The sequence below is a fragment of the Colius striatus genome, chromosome 1 (genome assembly GCF_028858725.1).
Source record: "Colius striatus isolate bColStr4 chromosome 1, bColStr4.1.hap1, whole genome shotgun sequence".
In the NCBI taxonomy this organism is placed as follows: domain Eukaryota; kingdom Metazoa; phylum Chordata; class Aves; order Coliiformes; family Coliidae; genus Colius; species Colius striatus.
The window spans coordinates 142,647,450-142,665,157 of record NC_084759.1 but is presented as its reverse complement, the minus strand read 5'-3'; the positions used below and the strand labels follow the sequence as shown (position 1 = coordinate 142,665,157).

The 17,708-nt window shown below is 47.2% G+C and overlaps 1 protein-coding gene across 1 annotated transcript in view; it reads left to right on the top strand.

Annotated features, from left to right (window-relative positions):
* The window catches only part of B4GALNT3 (beta-1,4-N-acetyl-galactosaminyltransferase 3), a 70,129-nt gene that overhangs the window by 31,523 nt on the left and 20,898 nt on the right, over positions 1-17,708 (top strand). The window contains exons 2-3 of the mRNA XM_062012886.1: positions 11,044-11,147; positions 11,623-11,700. Coding sequence (XP_061868870.1) covers positions 11,044-11,147; positions 11,623-11,700 — 182 coding nt within the window. The remainder of the gene's footprint in view (positions 1-11,043; positions 11,148-11,622; positions 11,701-17,708) is intronic.

Genomic DNA, 17,708 nt, shown 5'->3' with positions numbered 1-17,708 from the left:
CAGTCAGTATTTGATGATGATTCAGAGGAAATCAGTGTTACAAATTGCATATTTGCTAAATAGAGATGGTGGTGTTGGGTTGAGAAACGCATGCACTCTCCTCTGCAAAGAGAGATGAAGGATGGCATTTAGAATTAGAGGCCGAACCGCGCTTTGGGCTTAGACTTGTTGTTGTGAGCATCTGATGAGAGATTTCAAATGTTCTTAAAAATAAATCCTGAATTTCCATTTGATTTTTGAAGCCATTTTAAACAACATTTGAACATACGTAAACCTGAACCAGAAGCTGTAGTTCTGAATTTTGAATCAGAAGTGTCGAAGTAAACTTGTACACAGGGATTGCGTCCAAGTTCCTGAAATTCTTGGAGTAGTTGTAAAGCCTCATCTAAAACCCATTAACATTAGTAGAAGGACTTCATCTGACTCAAAATTCACTCATCAAATTGTTTCTGATCTAAGGTACCTGAAAAGCAATACTAAAGCAGTACCTCAACCACTGCACTGTCAGGGGTTTTTTTTTTGTTATTTAGAAGACTTGTTATGTTTCTCTGCTTTTGATATTCATCGGTATGCCTGCTTTTGTTTCTTCCTCAGCATTGCTATCATATAACTGTTGTGTTGTCCCACATTTAGGGCTTTGTTTGGTGTTAAAGCAGAGCCCTGGGAAGACCAGTCATGCTGCTACTCTCAAGCTCAGATGGAAATAATTTAAACAAATCACAAGATATTTCTGGAGTGGCCTTCCAGAAGGTCAGTTGAGCTCTCTTCCTTGCCTCAAGGTCAGGTCAACTCCACCTGTGCCATTTCTGGTGGATGTTTGTCCAGGCTGTTCTTTATCTTAATTCCTCTCTTCCTTTAGTCTCATAGGTAGGCTCATCCAGTCACCACTGAAACTGATAGAGTAAGGTAGTAATTTTGTAGCAATGCTCACAGAGACCATGGAAACACTACATTTCGGTGAGAGAAGATTACTGCCTTATCATGAATTTAAGAGAAGAAAATGGCTACAGCAACTTTGAGCAAAATAGCAAAGAGAAATGGCAAGTAGAGAAATAAGGTGTGGGTTTCTTTCATGGAGTCATGAAAAAAGGATGACATTTTCTACAGCACAAAGTTCCACACAGAATGTGACTGAAAGTCAATCTACAGGCAGATATTTTGGGAATGCTGTATCCACATTGAAGTGGCAATATGTTGAATCTTTAGGAAAATCCCTATAGAAAACAAAGAATGTGTTACCTACGTTTGGTAAAGCAGTAACAAATGCTGTCTTGAAGGTCTACTGCACAGTAAATGTTCAGTCTCATGTCCTAGACAACTCCTGTATATATATTAAAGTCTTGGAAAACTCTTTGAGTAGTCTGTGTGCTGCAGTGTTTGGATGAGTTGAGCAGAATGTACTTACCAAAGCTTTCTGGAAGCTGCATGGATGACTTGGTTGAACTTTCTTGGACACTGTCTTGTTACAAAAAGAAGAACAGATAGCAAAGACTGCTAAGCATAGAATTGTCGTTTCCTTCCTTCCTTCCTTCCTTCCTTCCTTCCTTCCTTCCTTCCTTCCTTCCCTCCCTCCCTCCGCTCAGGGAATGGAAGCCACATACTTGCTTCTTATTCATTGTATTTACTCAGGTACTATGAACATCAAAGCAACAGATTGGTTCATGATTGAAAGCATTTAGAAATGCACTTCTTTTTGCAACAAGTCCTTACTGCTGTTAGTGATGAAGCTATACATGGGAATAAAAGCCAGTGGAAAGCCTCTCAGGTCTGTATCCAGATGCAGCAGCAGGTATGATTTGCTACACTGAGATGGTGACACATGGAGGCAAACCTTAGGTTTAATTACTTGTTACCACAGTAGAACAGGCTTTTATTGCCTCTGGTGTTTCTGAGGGTGTGGCTTCACCGCTGCCTCCAGACAAAGGGGAGTGTCAGGAATACCACTTTCAGTGATCACAACCAGGCGGAACATCTGTTTTTCATGCTAGTCACCTTAAGGGCCAGATAGGAATTTTTAAAGTTGTTATTATTATTTCTATTAAAATACTTTTAAAAGAGGCTGACTGTATGCAGAACTGCAGAGTGTGAGTCAGCAGTGTGGTCACTGGAGTGAGTTGGTAGAAATCCATGTAGGTGTTTCTGGATTAAAGGTATTTTTATTCCAAGAAGAATGTCAGATGTTACCATTTACCAAAAAAAAAAAAAAAAGAGGGGTGGTGGAGGGGAGGGAGAGAAAAGCATGAAACTGGAGTCCACAACGTAGCAAATCATATCTTAAAAGCAGGAATAAAAACCAGAGCTTAGACTTGTATCAAAACACCTGATTCTGGGCTCTTCTGTCAACCTGCCATTTTTTCCAAGCACTGTGAGTCTTGCAGTTGAAGCCAGCCAGACATCTTGATCTCCCATCAGTAAATAGTTTGGATACCAATCCCATGTTTTAAAGACAATGACTGGAAAAAGCCTGGCTTGGTAAGTGTGATACCATCACGTGAACTACTCAAACACACTGAATCTTGATATGACTGGAAACAGCTCTTTGTAACGCTGGCTGTGGCTGATTTGAGAAATCTCTTGCTATGAATGAAGAATGAGAGGCTGCTTGTTTTTGATGGCAGTGTGTTACAAGGAGACAGAGACTCAGCCTTTGTGCAGCAGATCGTCTCAGGGACAAGCACACTGTAATTGCAGGACGACTACCATGTGTTCTGTAGATGAAAGAGTTGAACTTTGCCAGCAGTTAGTGATTCTAACTGCACAACTATTATGGCTGTAATACTGAAAACACATTTTATTATTTAAAAGCTTCTACATGTGTTTTGTGTGGTTAAAATGACCCATGGGTCACTGTGAAAGAGTAGCAGACTAGAAAGCGTTTCTCTGCTTTTGCTGGGGAAGTTAGCAGTGCCAAAACTATGGTCTTTACCCTATGCTCCTAAAAGCAGCAGCAGTTGCTCTTTTTCTTAAGCATTCTTTGAGTCAATGTCGCCTCCTTGGAAGTGCCCTGCTCTTTTGCCTTCCCTAAGGTAATCCTTCAGGGCTCCTTAGGACACAACTTTGCAGAGGCAGAAGAGAGGAAGGTGAGGAGGGATTATGTTGCATGGTTGGAGAGGTGAGGATGGGCAGGAAAGGATGTCTCCATTGCTCAGGGCCCCTGTTTGCTGTCATCACCCTAGGCAGGGGATTAGAGCTGTTTAGCCAAAGATGGGCCTCTGTGGCCTGGCACCTCAGCTGGCATTGGCTCATGACCCTACTTAGCCTTCAGCTTGGCAAGTGTAGATAAGCAATAGTTTGCCATTGTTTCACTCTAGCACACAGTAGGCCGAAGCAGGCATTTCTAGAGCTGACTTGTGAGCTCAGCCTCATAATTTTGAAGGATAATGCAACTGGCAGCAACATCATGTGCTTTCTCACTCAAATCCAGCAATGCATCTCCACATGCCTGTCCTCACTGAGATTTCAGGACGCAGGCAGTATTAGTCAGATAATCTGTGGCATAGGTGGATTTCTTGATTTAAATAGGGCAATGGAAAATTTTAGTGGCAGAAGCAAGATTTGAATTTTATCTTCCACAGAACACGTTAGTGCCCCAGACATTACTTATCAGTTCCTCACTTTCCATACAAAATACATTTCCTGTACCTAGAGGGCAAAAGCAGCAAGGTATTATTTGATGGGTGAGTCTGGAAGTGAGTCTGCATGAGTGCCCTGGGTAGTTATGTCTGCTCGTTATCCTCTCATTCCTGAATGAAGTGCTTTGCCTTTTGCTGTTATACTTTGTGTACTTTTAATGTTCTGCAGCATATTTTCAGAGTTTGTGAACTTACAGACAGCAAACCCATTAAGTTTCACAAAGCAGTGAATCAGAGCTGTAACTGAAAAAAGAATAATGGAGTAATATGTCTGCACACACAGTCTCTAACTTGTGATTTATCCCTGGAAGAGATCAGCAATCATATTTGCAGGGTTCTCTGCTAACCAGAAATGGAAAGGTTTGCAGGGCTCCCTCTGTAACTCCAGGTTTAATAACTTCTTAAACACTTTGTAGTCCAGTAGTGTTGTTCTGATCTTGATCTGAGGGCAAGGAGTTCACTCTTTTCTGCCTGTGCCCTTTATTGACTTAAATAAGTAACCAGAGAGACTTTCTGGGCCCAGCTTTACCCTGGAGTGAATTTTTTCAGTAGTTTCCCTGCCCCTCTGTCTGAGATTCATGACTTGACCTAACCTTCACTCAGCCCTATAGCCAGAAACTATTGGCTGTTCCGTTTCACTTTATCCTTCCCCCACATCTCTGTTTTTAGGAGGTCAGTTTGCACCTCATCTTCATGCATTGTACACACGGTGTTGTGGGACTGCATACATGTGTGTGTGACAGACTGGGAGGCTGTTGCTTCCCCTGCTGCATGGCACTAACAGTAGGAGTTTGCTCTGGTCAGAGTGTGTGAAATGTGGGTCACACTCTCTAAACAGCCTCTTCCCCAGAGGATGATGTAGCCCTGCATTTGCCAGGTGACAAGGAGATGGCCGCTATCAGGCTGCAGCCATGAAACCGTGCTGCCTGGGGTGCACAGCACAGTGTGTCCCCATCATCTCACTGGCCTGAAGGATTTGATTGCTGGACCACAACTTCACTGCCCATGACACCCAACGTCGTGTGGTGAGGAAAGCACTCCCTTGCACTGCCTATGTGAGTGAGGTATAAATAATAACTGGGGCAGGATGTGGAGTTGAGGCTCATGTTCAGGGCAGAAGGCTTGTTGCATATGAAAGAGACTGCAAGTAGCTTCCTGAGGTGAGCTCCTATGTCATGTTCAGTTTCAAACAACCTTCTCTATCATCTTTTGTTTGCAAGGCATCTAATGGTAATATTTAGGGGTTTTGGTTACTGCACCTGCATACCTATGGAGCCAGGAGTATTAGGGAGGACCTTAAATCACATTGAAGTCCTGTGATATAACAGCAAGTTGAAAAGAATTCAACTAGGATAAGAGGAGAAATAAGACCATCCAAGAGAGGTTTAAAACGTCTATATTTTAACAGGTTTATGGTCACAGGGGGTAATGAAGAGCAAGACCCTGATTCATACCTGCCATTTTTTTCTTGCCCTGTCCCTGCAACTAAGGAGGACAGTTTCAATTAGAAGGAAAGTGCTGTTTGTGCAAACCAGCCTGTGGACCTGCTGTTTCCTGAGGCTGCTGAGGGAAATCATTTAGCAGAGTTACAAAAGGTCTGGATAGCATGTGGGCGTTAATAGCATTTGCAGCTATGTAAGCAGCAGTGATAACAGCAAAGCAATCAAATCTCATCCTTCAGTGGGGAAGCTGATCACCTGAGTGGGTCTGGGATTTCCCCCTTGCACAATTGCCAGGTACCTTCACAGGCTAATTGAAATGTGGAGTGCTGGCTAAGGCCAGAGGTGTACCACAGTGGCTTGATGGTTCTAATATCGGAACAGACAGAGCAGCTCTGGTCATGCGCCTGCCCCCAGGTCTGATAACTCACTAGGTACTGCTGTCTGTCATCTCTGGCTGCAACTTTCTGCTTTTTAATTTTTCTGTTTTTCTTTTCTCTTGAGCTGGGCTTCAGGTGTGTTGCTCTGACAGTCGTAACTGCTGGATGAGATTCCCATCTCCACTTGCTGTTCCTGCAGCTTCCTTCCCTGACTTTTAACCCGAGAGCAGTAAAAATCATAGCTGAGAAAAGGCAGACATCTCCCTGGGCCCTGACTGGACCCAAGGCAAGAAACATCTTAATCTTATTTCCTCTTATTACAGCTTTTCTGTCCCTTTACAGTTGGTCCTCTTGGCTCTGTGGGCAACAGACACTAGACCTACTGCCTCTTATTGTGCTTTTTTTTGCTGTAGGATGCAGCATCTGTGTCAGCCTCCTCTTCAGCTTATTTTCCTTTTCTTTATATCCACCTGCTTCTATTTCCAGGAGCAGGCTCAAGTCCGGAGGGCTTCCCATCTCAAATCCAGAAGAGCAGCTGAGGACATTTGAGTCTTCAGCAGGCAGCTGCCAACCTACCTGATGGGAACAGGGAGAAAACAGTACCCTTTTTATCAGAACCACCCTCTTCGTGTTCCTGGGTGGTGGCCGGTCCCCATGGGGCTTGAACCTTGGACCACCAATACACAAAAGTAGCAACAAAAGTGTGTCTCTGCTTGTAGAAAGGAGATCAGCCAGGTGTCTGGTCATAGACACATGGAGGAGTGTTGTGGAGGTTGGAGTGAGGATAAAATGCATGGTTTGTGTGTGCTCTGAACAAATCCCCTGTCATTGTAATGCATCTGCCTGCCCTTCTGCCCCTCCACTGTGCCATTGAGAACATCTCCTTGCTTATCACAGGAGGAACAACCCCATGCACCAGTACAGGCTGGGGACTGACCTGCCAGAGAGCAGCTCTGCGGAGAGAGACCTGGGAGTGCTGGTTGCTAATACACTTAACCATCAGCCAGCAATGTGCCCTCGTGGCCAAGAAGGCCAATGGCATCCTGGGATGCATCAAGAAGAGTGTCGCCAGCAGGTCAAGGGAGGTTCTCCTCCCTCTCTACTCTGCCCTGGTCAGGCCTCATTTGGAGTCCCGTGTCCAGTTCTGGGCTCCTCAGCTCAAGAGAGACAGAGAACTTCTGGAGAGAGTCCAGTGCAGGGCCACCAAAATGATCAGGGGACTGGAACATCTTCCTTTTGAGGAAAGGCTGCAGGAACTGGGGCTGTTTAGTCCAGATAAGACGAGACTGAGGGGAATCTCATTAATATTCACAAATATCTAAAGGATGGGTGTCAGGAGGTTGGGGCATCCCTTTTTTCTGTTGTATCTCGTGGCAGGACAAGGGGTAATGGAAAGAAGCTGGAACACAAAAAGTTCCATTTAAACATAAGGAAAAACTATTTCACTGTTCAGATGAGGGAGCACCGGCACAGGGCTCCACAGAGTGTGGAGTCTCCGTCTCTGGAGATTTTCAAAACCCACATGGATGTGTTCCTGTGTGACCTGATCTAAGTGGACCTGCTTTATAGCAGGGGCATTGGACAGGATGGTCTCTAAAACTCTCTTCCAAGCCCTACCATTCTATGATTCTATGATCAGGTCCCTCTTGGCACACAGTTGTGCAAATCTCCCCATCCACCCTGCTCTGATGCCAGCTGCACCATCAGAAGTGCCGGTCTGACCTCACTCTATGTGTGGTATAACTGCAGGTCTTCGGGTGCTGCTCTGCCCTGGCTGTGGCGGCATTGTCCTCCCTGTGGTCCTGTGTGGTGCTTGCTTGGCCACCACCCAGCTTGACTGGGCAAGTTGTCCCAGCAGAAAGCCATCTGCCATCCTTGCCTCTGGGCTGGATTTTGGGTTAATCACTGCCCCGACCCATCCCTTGTGGCTGTGATGGGGCTGATCCTCATGCCAAGGCATGGAAATATGTGGCAGCAAGGCTAGCTGCTGCTTCTGGCAAGCTGTGCCTGCATCAGGGTAGCCTTCCTCAATGGTATTTGAGGTGGAAAAAATAGCCTTGTAAAACTACCAATGTGCTTCTGGAAATGATGGAAAGTGCTTCACAAAGTGATGCCCAGAAGAAAGGCTGGGAGCTGGCTAGTGTGCCTGTCTAACAGGCTAATGGCAACAAAACCTGTCCCAACATCTTCAACTGTTCACCTGGCTGTGGGACAGACTCTTCTCAAGCCTTTGATTTCTGCCTTTACAGTTTTTTGCCTTTTCCCATCCTAACCAGAACCGGTTTTGTAGAGGGGCTGGAGCAAAACCATCAAAGCTAATAGTTCTGGCATTCCCTCCTAGCAATACTGAAGTGTTTGCAGAGATATTTTAGTTCCTGCCGACTGCTTTTTTCCAGGCATGTTCTTGTTAACTTTAAATAGCCATCAAGAAAGCGCTCCAGGCAACTAAGCTGCTGAACAGTGCTCATGGAGAGCTTGAGGAGGGACTGAAGCTGTGGCAGACCACCTTGCTCTGGTGCTCTTGAGACAGAGCAGGGGATGTAGCTGCAGGGCTCTGCACTCCAGCTGTCACATAGGAGGGGATATCTGCAAGGTGATGTCTTGAATCCCATGGCCTGTGCTGAGAAAAATCACAGTCAGCAGTTGGTGTTGTCAGGTCTTCTGACTGCAGGAAGATGGAGGAGCTCTATCTCTTTTCTACAGCTCCCTCCCTCCTCCAGTGCAAGGAAAGCATTGGTAAAGCCAGATCCTTCTCCAAGGGTACTTCATGGAAATCCTCACAGGGGAAGTCAGTCTTGTCAGAAGGAGCTGGAGTGCCAAGAATGTTCTCTGAGGGGAGCATTTATCCTATTATTTTTCTGAAAATCATTTCCTACCACGCTGGGGAATTAGCCTGCCAGAGTACCACTTACCCAGCAGGGAAATCACTACCTCCAGATTAATTCCTAGCTGTTTTGTCTCTTCCATCTTTGGCACATGTAAGCATTAGTTAAATATTTGTACAACACAGAGAATTGCCCCCACTTTCTTCTCTTCTCCAAGGGTCAGATAAATGTCAGCTGTCAGCACTTGCGTGCGGCTGGGCTTCTGTGTTTGCCATGGGGCAGGCTCTGTGCCAGCCAAGCACAGGAACTGAAGCAAGGAATTGCCCTGGTGGAGTGGCTGCGAGGCTGGCTGTGGTGGCAAGCATCCTCTTCCCTGGAGAAGCAGGTTTCTGACATTTCATCCTCAGCTTATTCTGCAAAGCACTCAAGTCCTGAGTATAACAATGAAACCAAATTATCTCTCCCCTCTGTACAAAAGAGGGGGAAAAAAGCTTCTCTTAGTGTCCTCCCTTGGGGAATCCTGCTCTTCTGGGTCTTTCCTCTGAAAAAAACCCCACATGCCTCCCTCTCCCACTTATATAATGAACCCTCAAAATGGTGAATGCTGGATTTCATAAGAACTACCAACTCTGTTTCAACCTCATTGCAAGTGGGGCCATGTGTCCAGCTGGAGGGCACTCAGAAACAGTGTTTCCTGCCTCATTGCTCTGAACAAGGTGGAAGCTCACCAGTTATACATTATTGTGTGTGAAGACACAGAAATTTCTTCATCTTTCCCATGACAGCCCTTGAAGCACACAATGTATTTAGCTACATTAGTCAGTAGATCACTCACACAGAGTGTCTACTGAAAAATCTGCTGAAGCTAAATCTTGATGTTGATATTTGCAGTCATAGACTTAAACCTGTAGCTTCAGGTCAGAATCTGGGGATGGGGAAGACCTAGATCAGAAATTTGGGGCTGTTCAGCATCCACCAGGGCCTGAATGAAACTTCCACAGCAGGAAATAAGGACACCCTTGTGTCTCTGAGGGCTTGTCTCTCAGGTGCAATTGTGACTACTTACTTTCACATTTTCTGCATTTCTTGAACTTTCTTTTAATTAACTGTGCCCTTTTTTCACCACATCATAGGAGACAGCTTTAACATCTTTGCTTTCTGCTCACCTCTACCAGGACCCCACCAACACCCAGATTCAGGAGCGAGTAGAGACAGAGTTTTGCAACTCTTTTAGGTGCAGTAACAGGCCAAGAGCTTAGCACAGCCAGGGAGGGGGATCTGTCAAAGGGTGGTTTGTGAATTCTACTTCCTGGGATTGTTTTAGGTTTGCCTTGGCCTCTACATAACTCAGAGATGTTTTGGAGCTGATCTAAGTCATGTGGCTTTTAAATGCCCTCTCCAAAGCATGCTCCTAATTAAGCGACAGGGCATCTCCCATACTGCTGGGTTCTGTGGGCAGGGTGCAGAGGGGTGGGTAGGGTGAAGAGAGATATACTGGTTCTGAAACAGTAGAGGTTTCCCCAGCAGTGGCCTCTGCTATCCCATCTAGAATACATCCCTGCCACTTCTGGCTGCAGAAGCAGTGCAGAGGGTTTAGGCCGTTCCTCTCTCTGCTCAGATTTGAACCTTGCCAGATTGGTTCTCTTTATATACTAAGGCAGCCAACTTCTCTGGACCTCCTAGAGCTTTGAGGATGATTTCCATTTTCAAAGAAAAGTAGGCAGAGGGCCTGGCTCTGCTCCATGGTACGTGGATATTGAGCTGGTCTGCCACCAGCCTGGGAGACGCAGGTGCTCACGGAGGTTTTGGCACTTGCCTTCCTCACAATTAAGTGATCATACAGTGTGGGCGCAGCGCTGAGCTGCTGGCAGGTTGGTTAGTTGCTGACTCAAGGCCAAAATGTTTAGCAGATCTGAAAACCTCCTAGTGTGAGCCACCGTAATACTGCTGGGAAGGCTGAGCTCTGCTTGCTAGCACCGTCTTGTTAGTGGCATGGACAGTAGTTAGAGAGAGCTACAAGGTTATGGTGCATCTGCTCATCTTTGTTCCTCCTAAGCCCAGGAGGCCCATAAAGTTGTAGAAGGAAACCAAAATGGATCCTGGCTCCTGGATTGAGCAGAGTGAGAGAGGAGGGGCTGTCAAACAAACTTGCTTTGAACCTGGAAGCTGACTTTGCTTAAATAATGATATCCTTAACTGCATCACTGCTAATAGTGTGGGCATTACAGCTGAATGACCCATCAGGTGTGGTCTTTGCTGTCATCTGCTTCGAGAAGATTGAAAGCTTTTATTGTACAAATAGGTGCATAATCAGAATTATATTCTTTTGATGGTTAAATGAATTAGTAATCTGGTTATTGTCTTCCTTATTTTTCTGTGGGATTGCTAGGTATAAAAAAATTGGATGTTCTTTAGTTTGACCAATGGGATTGTCTGAAGAATTTACAAAGAGAATTTTCAAGAGATTTACAAAAGTGCCCTGTGCTGATTAATGAAATCTCTGACATTTATTTTAGAACTATGATGAATCTTTAATATAACAAATTAATAAGAGGGAAGGAAGAGCATTTAAGGAAGACAAAGGCAATTTCTCTCTTTGTGTCAGTTTGCCAACTCAGAGTAATGTAAACAACTCCTGGTTTCTGCTGGACTGTTCCAGAGCGTTAGAGTTCTCTTGGCCTTGTAAAGGACTGGTTTATTCTGGTGACTGCTGCAGCTTCTTGTTTTAGCCTGTCCTATGACATCTCTTTCTGTTTCCTCTATGCAGGATATGAGAGCTGGAGGGATCTGGCTAAGGCTCTGGCAGACACGAATGTCCCAGGTGGGGATGCAAGCCTTCAGTTTTACTATCTGAAGAAGCTGAGACATCAGGTGAGGAGGCTTGGGATGTTTTGTGAATGTTGAGAAGAGCAGACCTTTCTTATGCTGGCCCCCAAAGATAGTTCTCTCTTAAGGCAGGAAAGAGAGCATACCACAGGGCAAAATCTGAGCAGACTCACGGCAATGTGAACGTATAATGACTCCACTGTAGTCAATTAAGTTATTTTAGATGTACTAAGCTGCAGTGGTGGGCTGAAGCTGGTGGGCTATGTGGCACAGGAGGGTAGCAGTAAGCAAAGTTTATCCTTTTCCCTTGATAGCTCACCATGGAAATTTGCTGTCAGAAAAGCCAGGGAGCATTTTCACCCCACTATAGCCATGATAGCTGTCTTGTCCTTTCGAAAGGGAGCTTGGGAACTTTCTTTTTTCTCACATGTTCTTGTGCTCAGGTTTGAGCCCTCTTGTAGGGGTGTCAGTGCCAGGTCATTTATCAGGTTATTTTGACTTCCGTCTACTTGTATTTCAGAACCAAGAGCTGCAAAGAGATGGAAGGAATAAATCGAATTATGCAGCTGTGGACAACCCTGTTCGGTGGATACCAGAGGTGGGTGACTTTCTCCATTGTTTTGTGTCAGGGAACTGTAGTTAGAGACCTGTGCAGTGAGAATGATAGGTAGGGACCTTTGCCTGGAAATTCATTTGCTTCACTATTCCTTATCTATTCCCTATCACCCCCTCCAGGCCTAATGACACATACAGACCTGACTTATCATCTGGAAAGACAAGAGTGTCCAGATTCCTGACAATTTGGCTTCTCCACCAGCCATCAAGGCACCAAGCACCCACCCACAATTCCCTGAGAGCAGGTAGCCTGCTACCTTCCTGAAAGGTGAAGTTTATTCAGGGCTGGGAGTGCATAGGGCCAAGCATTCAACAAGCAAATACATGACTGTGGCACACAGAATTGTCAGCGCTCTACTCTCCTCAGGCATTTACTTGCTATCCAACCCCCTGTGTGTCACCCATAGAGATTTCTCCACTTCACTGACACTTGTGATGAACAGAGACCTTCTCTGTTGACCCTTGAAGACTTAGGTAAACATTCTCTTTGTTTCCTTCATGCCTCGTTTACTCTTTCCTCTCCTGTTCCCTTATCTCACCATTCTCCTTCAGATAAGGGAGCAATGCAGCCTGCTGATAATGAGAGACACCAGCTAGGGGGCATTTTGCTAATGGAGTCAGCTCACTAAATTCCTCGAGGTGATTAGAGACCTGCAGAAATTAGAAGAGCCCCTGCAGCTCCCTTGGGGAGGGAGCAGTCTGATGTCCCTGTGCTCAGGGGAAGGAGAAATCACCTCCTTCCAACCATCACATGGAGCAGTTTAGGTCCCTGCAGTGTGGGCAAAAGTTCTCCTGGGAGTCTCCAGCACCCGTCACCCTCCAGTGCCTGGAACCAGACCAGACCAGGGATCTGTTCTGCTGTGTGGGCTCTGGCGTGTGTCAGTCCTGGCTGGAGACCGGTTGCTTCCTGTGGCCACAGGGCCCTGTGGGCAGGGTGCAGGCAGGGAGCAGGCAGGGCTGCCTTCCAGATGAGCAGCTGCTGACAAAGAGCCAGCAAGACGTCAGGTCTGGGGATGCTGCTGCACACAGGGTCCACACAGAGCATTTACTACTCCTCTCTACCATGGCACCGGGCAACACAGGCTCTGAGTGGCACCTCCCAGCTTCTCAGAGGCTCTGCCTGATGTCTCTCATCATCTCCTGGTGTTTTATCAAACACATTACTCTTGTAACCTGCTTGCTGGCTGTGGTGTGTGATGAGCCTTTTCTGGGTTAGAAATGCACCTGGTAGGGTATGTGCCATGGCTTGGGCAAAGGTGTGTGTTTAGCACATGGCTGTTCTGCAGAGCCCTCTGCTGGTAGGGTGTCATCATGCCCTTGCTTGCAGGCATAGCCCCCACCAGCCTCCAAACTTGCCAGCCCATGCAGTGCTGCTGAGGGGGGAAGGTGTGCTGGCCAAGGGAAGGGATCTGACGTGTGCTTTGGGGGATGGCCCCATGCCTGGAAAGGTGCTGCGTGCCTCCTGCTGTGTCCTTCACTGCTTCTTGTTGGGGAGGAGAGCCCTGCCATCTGGCAGGGCTGCTGCCTCAGACCAGCTGCATTGGGAGTTTGTGGGTGCCTGAGTCCCTGGCCATGCCCTATGTTGGGTGGTGTGAAGCAGATGTGACATGAGAAGACTGAGTCTCAGGATGTACGGATGCCCCACTCACACTCCCTGCCATTCTCCCCATCATCCCTGCCCTCCAATGCGTCTCTTGGCAAGCACCCACTTCACCAGTCATCTCTTTGTCTCTATAAGGCAAAATTTCATGCCCTTGCTGCAGCACTATCTGTACTCAGGGAATCAGCAGAACCACCCTGACTGCGAATAGAGACCAGCAGTTCACCAGTACCAGCTGCAGGAGATGGAGAGGGATCCATGGGCACAGCTCAGTATAGAGCTGCTTGTTGCCCTCTTAACCATGGGCTGAAGTTTCTCCTGGCCTAGGGATTAAGTTTTTCTGTAACTCTACCCAAATTAATTACCCAGAGTCTGTGATCGCATTGTGTCCTCCCTGCAGAATCTCTAAGAACTTAATTGCAGCCTCATTCCTGGGATGAGAGGTGGCAGGTTACCTCCCACAGGTCAGAGAGCTGGGCTTTGTTTGAATAGAGAGGTATATTCCTGACGAACGTAAATAATTAATAGGGTTTCAGGGTGAGCTGGCAGCCAGCATGGCCAAAAAAAGGACAGGTTTCATTTTTCATCTTTTGGTTTCATGAGGTGAAATCGTTGGTTTAAATCCTCAGCTTTAGATAATGTGGTGTGAAAGTGTGTCCATAGGAAATCCCTGATGAAGTTATGCTCTGTGTATGGGGGAAAGCAGGGTTCAGTCTCACTCCCAGCTTTCTCAAGGTGTCAGTGCACATGATGCTTACCCTCGCTGTCCCTTCCAGGCACCAAAGTCTTCCAGTTCCCAGCAGCACCCCTTGCCTCCTCAAGCTGGGAGGATGTGGGGATTTTTGTTTCATTAGTTCAGAAAGGTGCCTGGCGATCAGCAGGGTGAACCCACAACATGGGACTGTGTCACCACGTGTCACTGCCATAGGTGCAGGGACAGGATTGTCAGAAATGTGCCTGGTTAGCCTGGTTGTTCTTATTTACCTCTGCAAAAGGCTCTGCTCAGCTCTGAGAGGAGAAAGCTGGGAGGCATTTAAAACACGTCCCTCTGCCTTCATGTCTCTGCAGCCTGTGGACATCCTCGCTGGAAGGAGATGTGAGGGATACCCAGGAGCACAGGCTCTTGCAGGCAGTGCCTGCATAGGTGCTACAGAAAACCACAGCTTTGTGCTAGGGCATCCTCCTGCTACCAAACCTGCCCTAAGAGGAAACATCTTTTCCATAGATGACTAAAAGGTGAAGCTATCGCTGTTTGCTCTATCCCAGCCCACGTGTCTCACTCACACCCCTCAGGTGTCAGGGCTTGGTGGGTCATGGGGGGCTTTATTGCTAACTTGTCTTGATGGATTCCCACAAGTGCCAAGCGTGGCAGAGCTCGCAACGAAGCCCAGCTGCTGGCCGCTGAATGTCACCCAGTCTGGGGAGCTGGGCCAGGCAGGAGGAGGGGCCGTGGCCACTCTGCCGAGACAGTAGAGTCTTACAAACTCGAGATTTTCCAGTTGGCAGCACAATGTCTCCTTTCTTCCACGGCGCAGGCCCTCTCTGTGCCCCATTTATCATCCCCGGCGCTGCGTGTTCCCTGGGCTGCACGCAGCTGATTTGCCTCCGTGATGCCAAAGCCGTCCAGGATTAAATTAGAAAAGACCTCTCTTCTCTGTCCTGCTCCAGTTACAATGCAGCAGGTCATGTCTTCGCTGCTGCAGTCCTCTTGCTTTTGCTGCTTGTCCCAGCCTCTGCTGCTGCTTTGCCTTTCTTCCCTGGGGCTTCTTGCTCACCCGGAGCTGCTGGGTGTGTGGTGCCAACCCCCCTAGTGGTTTTGACATCATAGGGTTAGACTAGAAAGAGAGGTCTGTGCTCTGTTTGCCTGATCCTCCCTTACGGTCTGTTTTCCTAGGAGGGGCTGATAATCTAAAATTCCTTGCTGGAAGGAAGAGGAAATACCAAAGTCTCTTAATACAAAGCCAGGGCTGCAGGCGGGTGTTAATTCAGCGCGCTCAGCGGGAAGGGTTGGTGCTGAGGCCCAGGGCCCAGACCCACTCCTGAAGCAGTGGAGGCTGCTGTGTCAGTACCAGCTCTCTCCACTCTGAGCTTGTTAAGGTCCAGCTCTCCTTTCTCCTGGGCAACACTGTTGCTTTGTGCCTGTTGCATCGTGTCAGGAGGGTAGCAATTAGTGTGCCCAGACAGACTTCCTGAGGAGGGACAGCTCTTTGTGTAAGTGCTCCTGGGCACACTGGCACTGTGCTGGCAGTGCCCTTGCTGCATGACCTGTGCCCATTTTGGATCAGAGCTGAGTTCTTGCACTGCTACTGTTTCAGCAGGGTGGAGATAAGCAACTCAGAGGGGCTGGGACAGGGAGGAAGCCAAGGGGAAGGAGGAGCCCTCTAAATGGACAAGCACAGACCTCATTATCCCATTGAAAACCCAGACTCTCAGCTTCTATTCCTGGTTCTGGCCAAATCTGTCTATCCAAAATTTTCACAGCAGATGTTTTTTAAGGGGAGAAGAGGAACTTAACTTGTTGTTTACCATGTCCTAAATGTACAGCCCTTTGAAAACCAGGGCCAGACAGTACCAAGCTGGGAAGCCAAACTCCATAGCCAAGTTTTAGAAAGTCCATCTACGTTTCTCAGGAGCGGTGTGCATGAATTAGGAATGATGATGCCATTTATCTATGGCTGCAAATCTAAGATCCAAAGCAGGAGATTTTTACTGCATGTTCCAGAGGAGACTCAAATAGCACATAGAGGAATTTCTCAGCTGCCATGAGCTGAGTTGGCAGGACAGAGGTGATAGGATTTCGAAACAGTTGCTGCACTGATCATTTGTGGTGGCCTAAAATTAAAGCCTAGCTCAGTTTTCAGTCTCAGAGTAGTGCTTTGGGGAGCCAGCACGTATCTGTCAGTAATGTTATTCTTTTCCCTTTGGGAGGAAGCAGAAAGTTACGCTGCTGTAACTCAGGAGAAAATCTGTTGGTTTTTCAGCAAGGACTCTGAAACCGCATGCAAAAAGTGCTTATTATTTACCAGATAATTATTTCTAATTGCTGTGAGCACAAGAAAGCAAAGCCATCTCTTTAGCTTCTGCCACAATCTCCTCTCAGGGTGGCTTTGTAAAGACTTTGGAGACGGGTGTCAGGCTAGAAATCTCAGGGACCATTTCTTGCAGCACTGATGGAGCACCTAGTACAGTAGTGTCTGCCTTCTCTTTTTAGTAGGCTGCCCTTTCCCCAGTACTACAAAAATCTGCAGTAAAGTATTTTATTAGAATGGCACTGGTCAAACTTTTGTCTGCAAAACATTTGAGCAAGTCTATGCATTCTTTTGGGACCTCCCTCATAAAGATCTGTTTCAGCATTTGGACTACCCAATGCCAAAGCCATCCCAGCTCCATTGCAGTCCTGAGGCTCAGGAACATCCCCTGAGTCTGACTTTGCCAGGAGGGGACTGCAGGTCCAGACACTCCACAGTGTGGGAGTGTTGTGCTACATTTGATAGAGACACAGGCCTGCAGTGTGCAAACAATTCTCTAAGAAGAAAAACCAGCATCGCTTGTGGATAGCAGCAGAGTGCCATAAGACTTGGTTTCTGTCAGTGACTGGCTGTGGGAGCCCATCCTGTTCACCTCACTTCATATTCCACAGGAAACAGCAATTGTCATTATTTGATTTGGCTGAGAAAAGTGGTGTAAAACGCTTGGAACTTGGGTTTGGTACATTCCAATTTGGTGTTGGTTGCACTTGCAGTGATTCATTTGTGTCACAAGTCCCTACGGAGTCCCAGGTTTCTCTTGGCTACATCCATAGCCCCCAGCCCTCCTTGTAGTTCCTCTTTGTGTGGCATCACTGGGGAATTACCTCTACTTTGTCTTGCTACTTTTCCTCTTGCCTGATGGGCAGAATCCAGGAAGGTAGGCAGAGGAGGAAAGATGAGGAGATAGCAGTGGGGGACGTCACAGGCTTGCAGACATCAGTCAAGCCCTGGCAGCGTGAATGCCAGTGAGTGAGGGCTGATGAGAGACCACTCAAGAACAGGAGTGGTTGTGGATGTGTTTTGCTAGGCACACAGAGGTGGTTTTCATGTGCATGACTAAAGCTCACAGCTCACACCAGCCTGAGCTGGTGCCAGGCCGAGTCTGCTCTGCGTCCTCCCTTCAGACCACGGGTTATTACAGAATGAAACCCTAAGCCACTGTCCTGGGAAAAAGTATTCCGTGGAGGGATTTCTCTGCCAGGAGCTCACGGAGGGGTTGGGCCCTCCTCCACTTTCCTGCTTCAGCCCTGCTAGAGACTCCCTGGTGAAAACTAAGAGTTTGCTGCCATCTGTAGATCTTTGCGTGCTGTTCAGGCCGTTTCCCTGGCCCTGCTCCCACAGCCCTTATATAGGCAATACAGC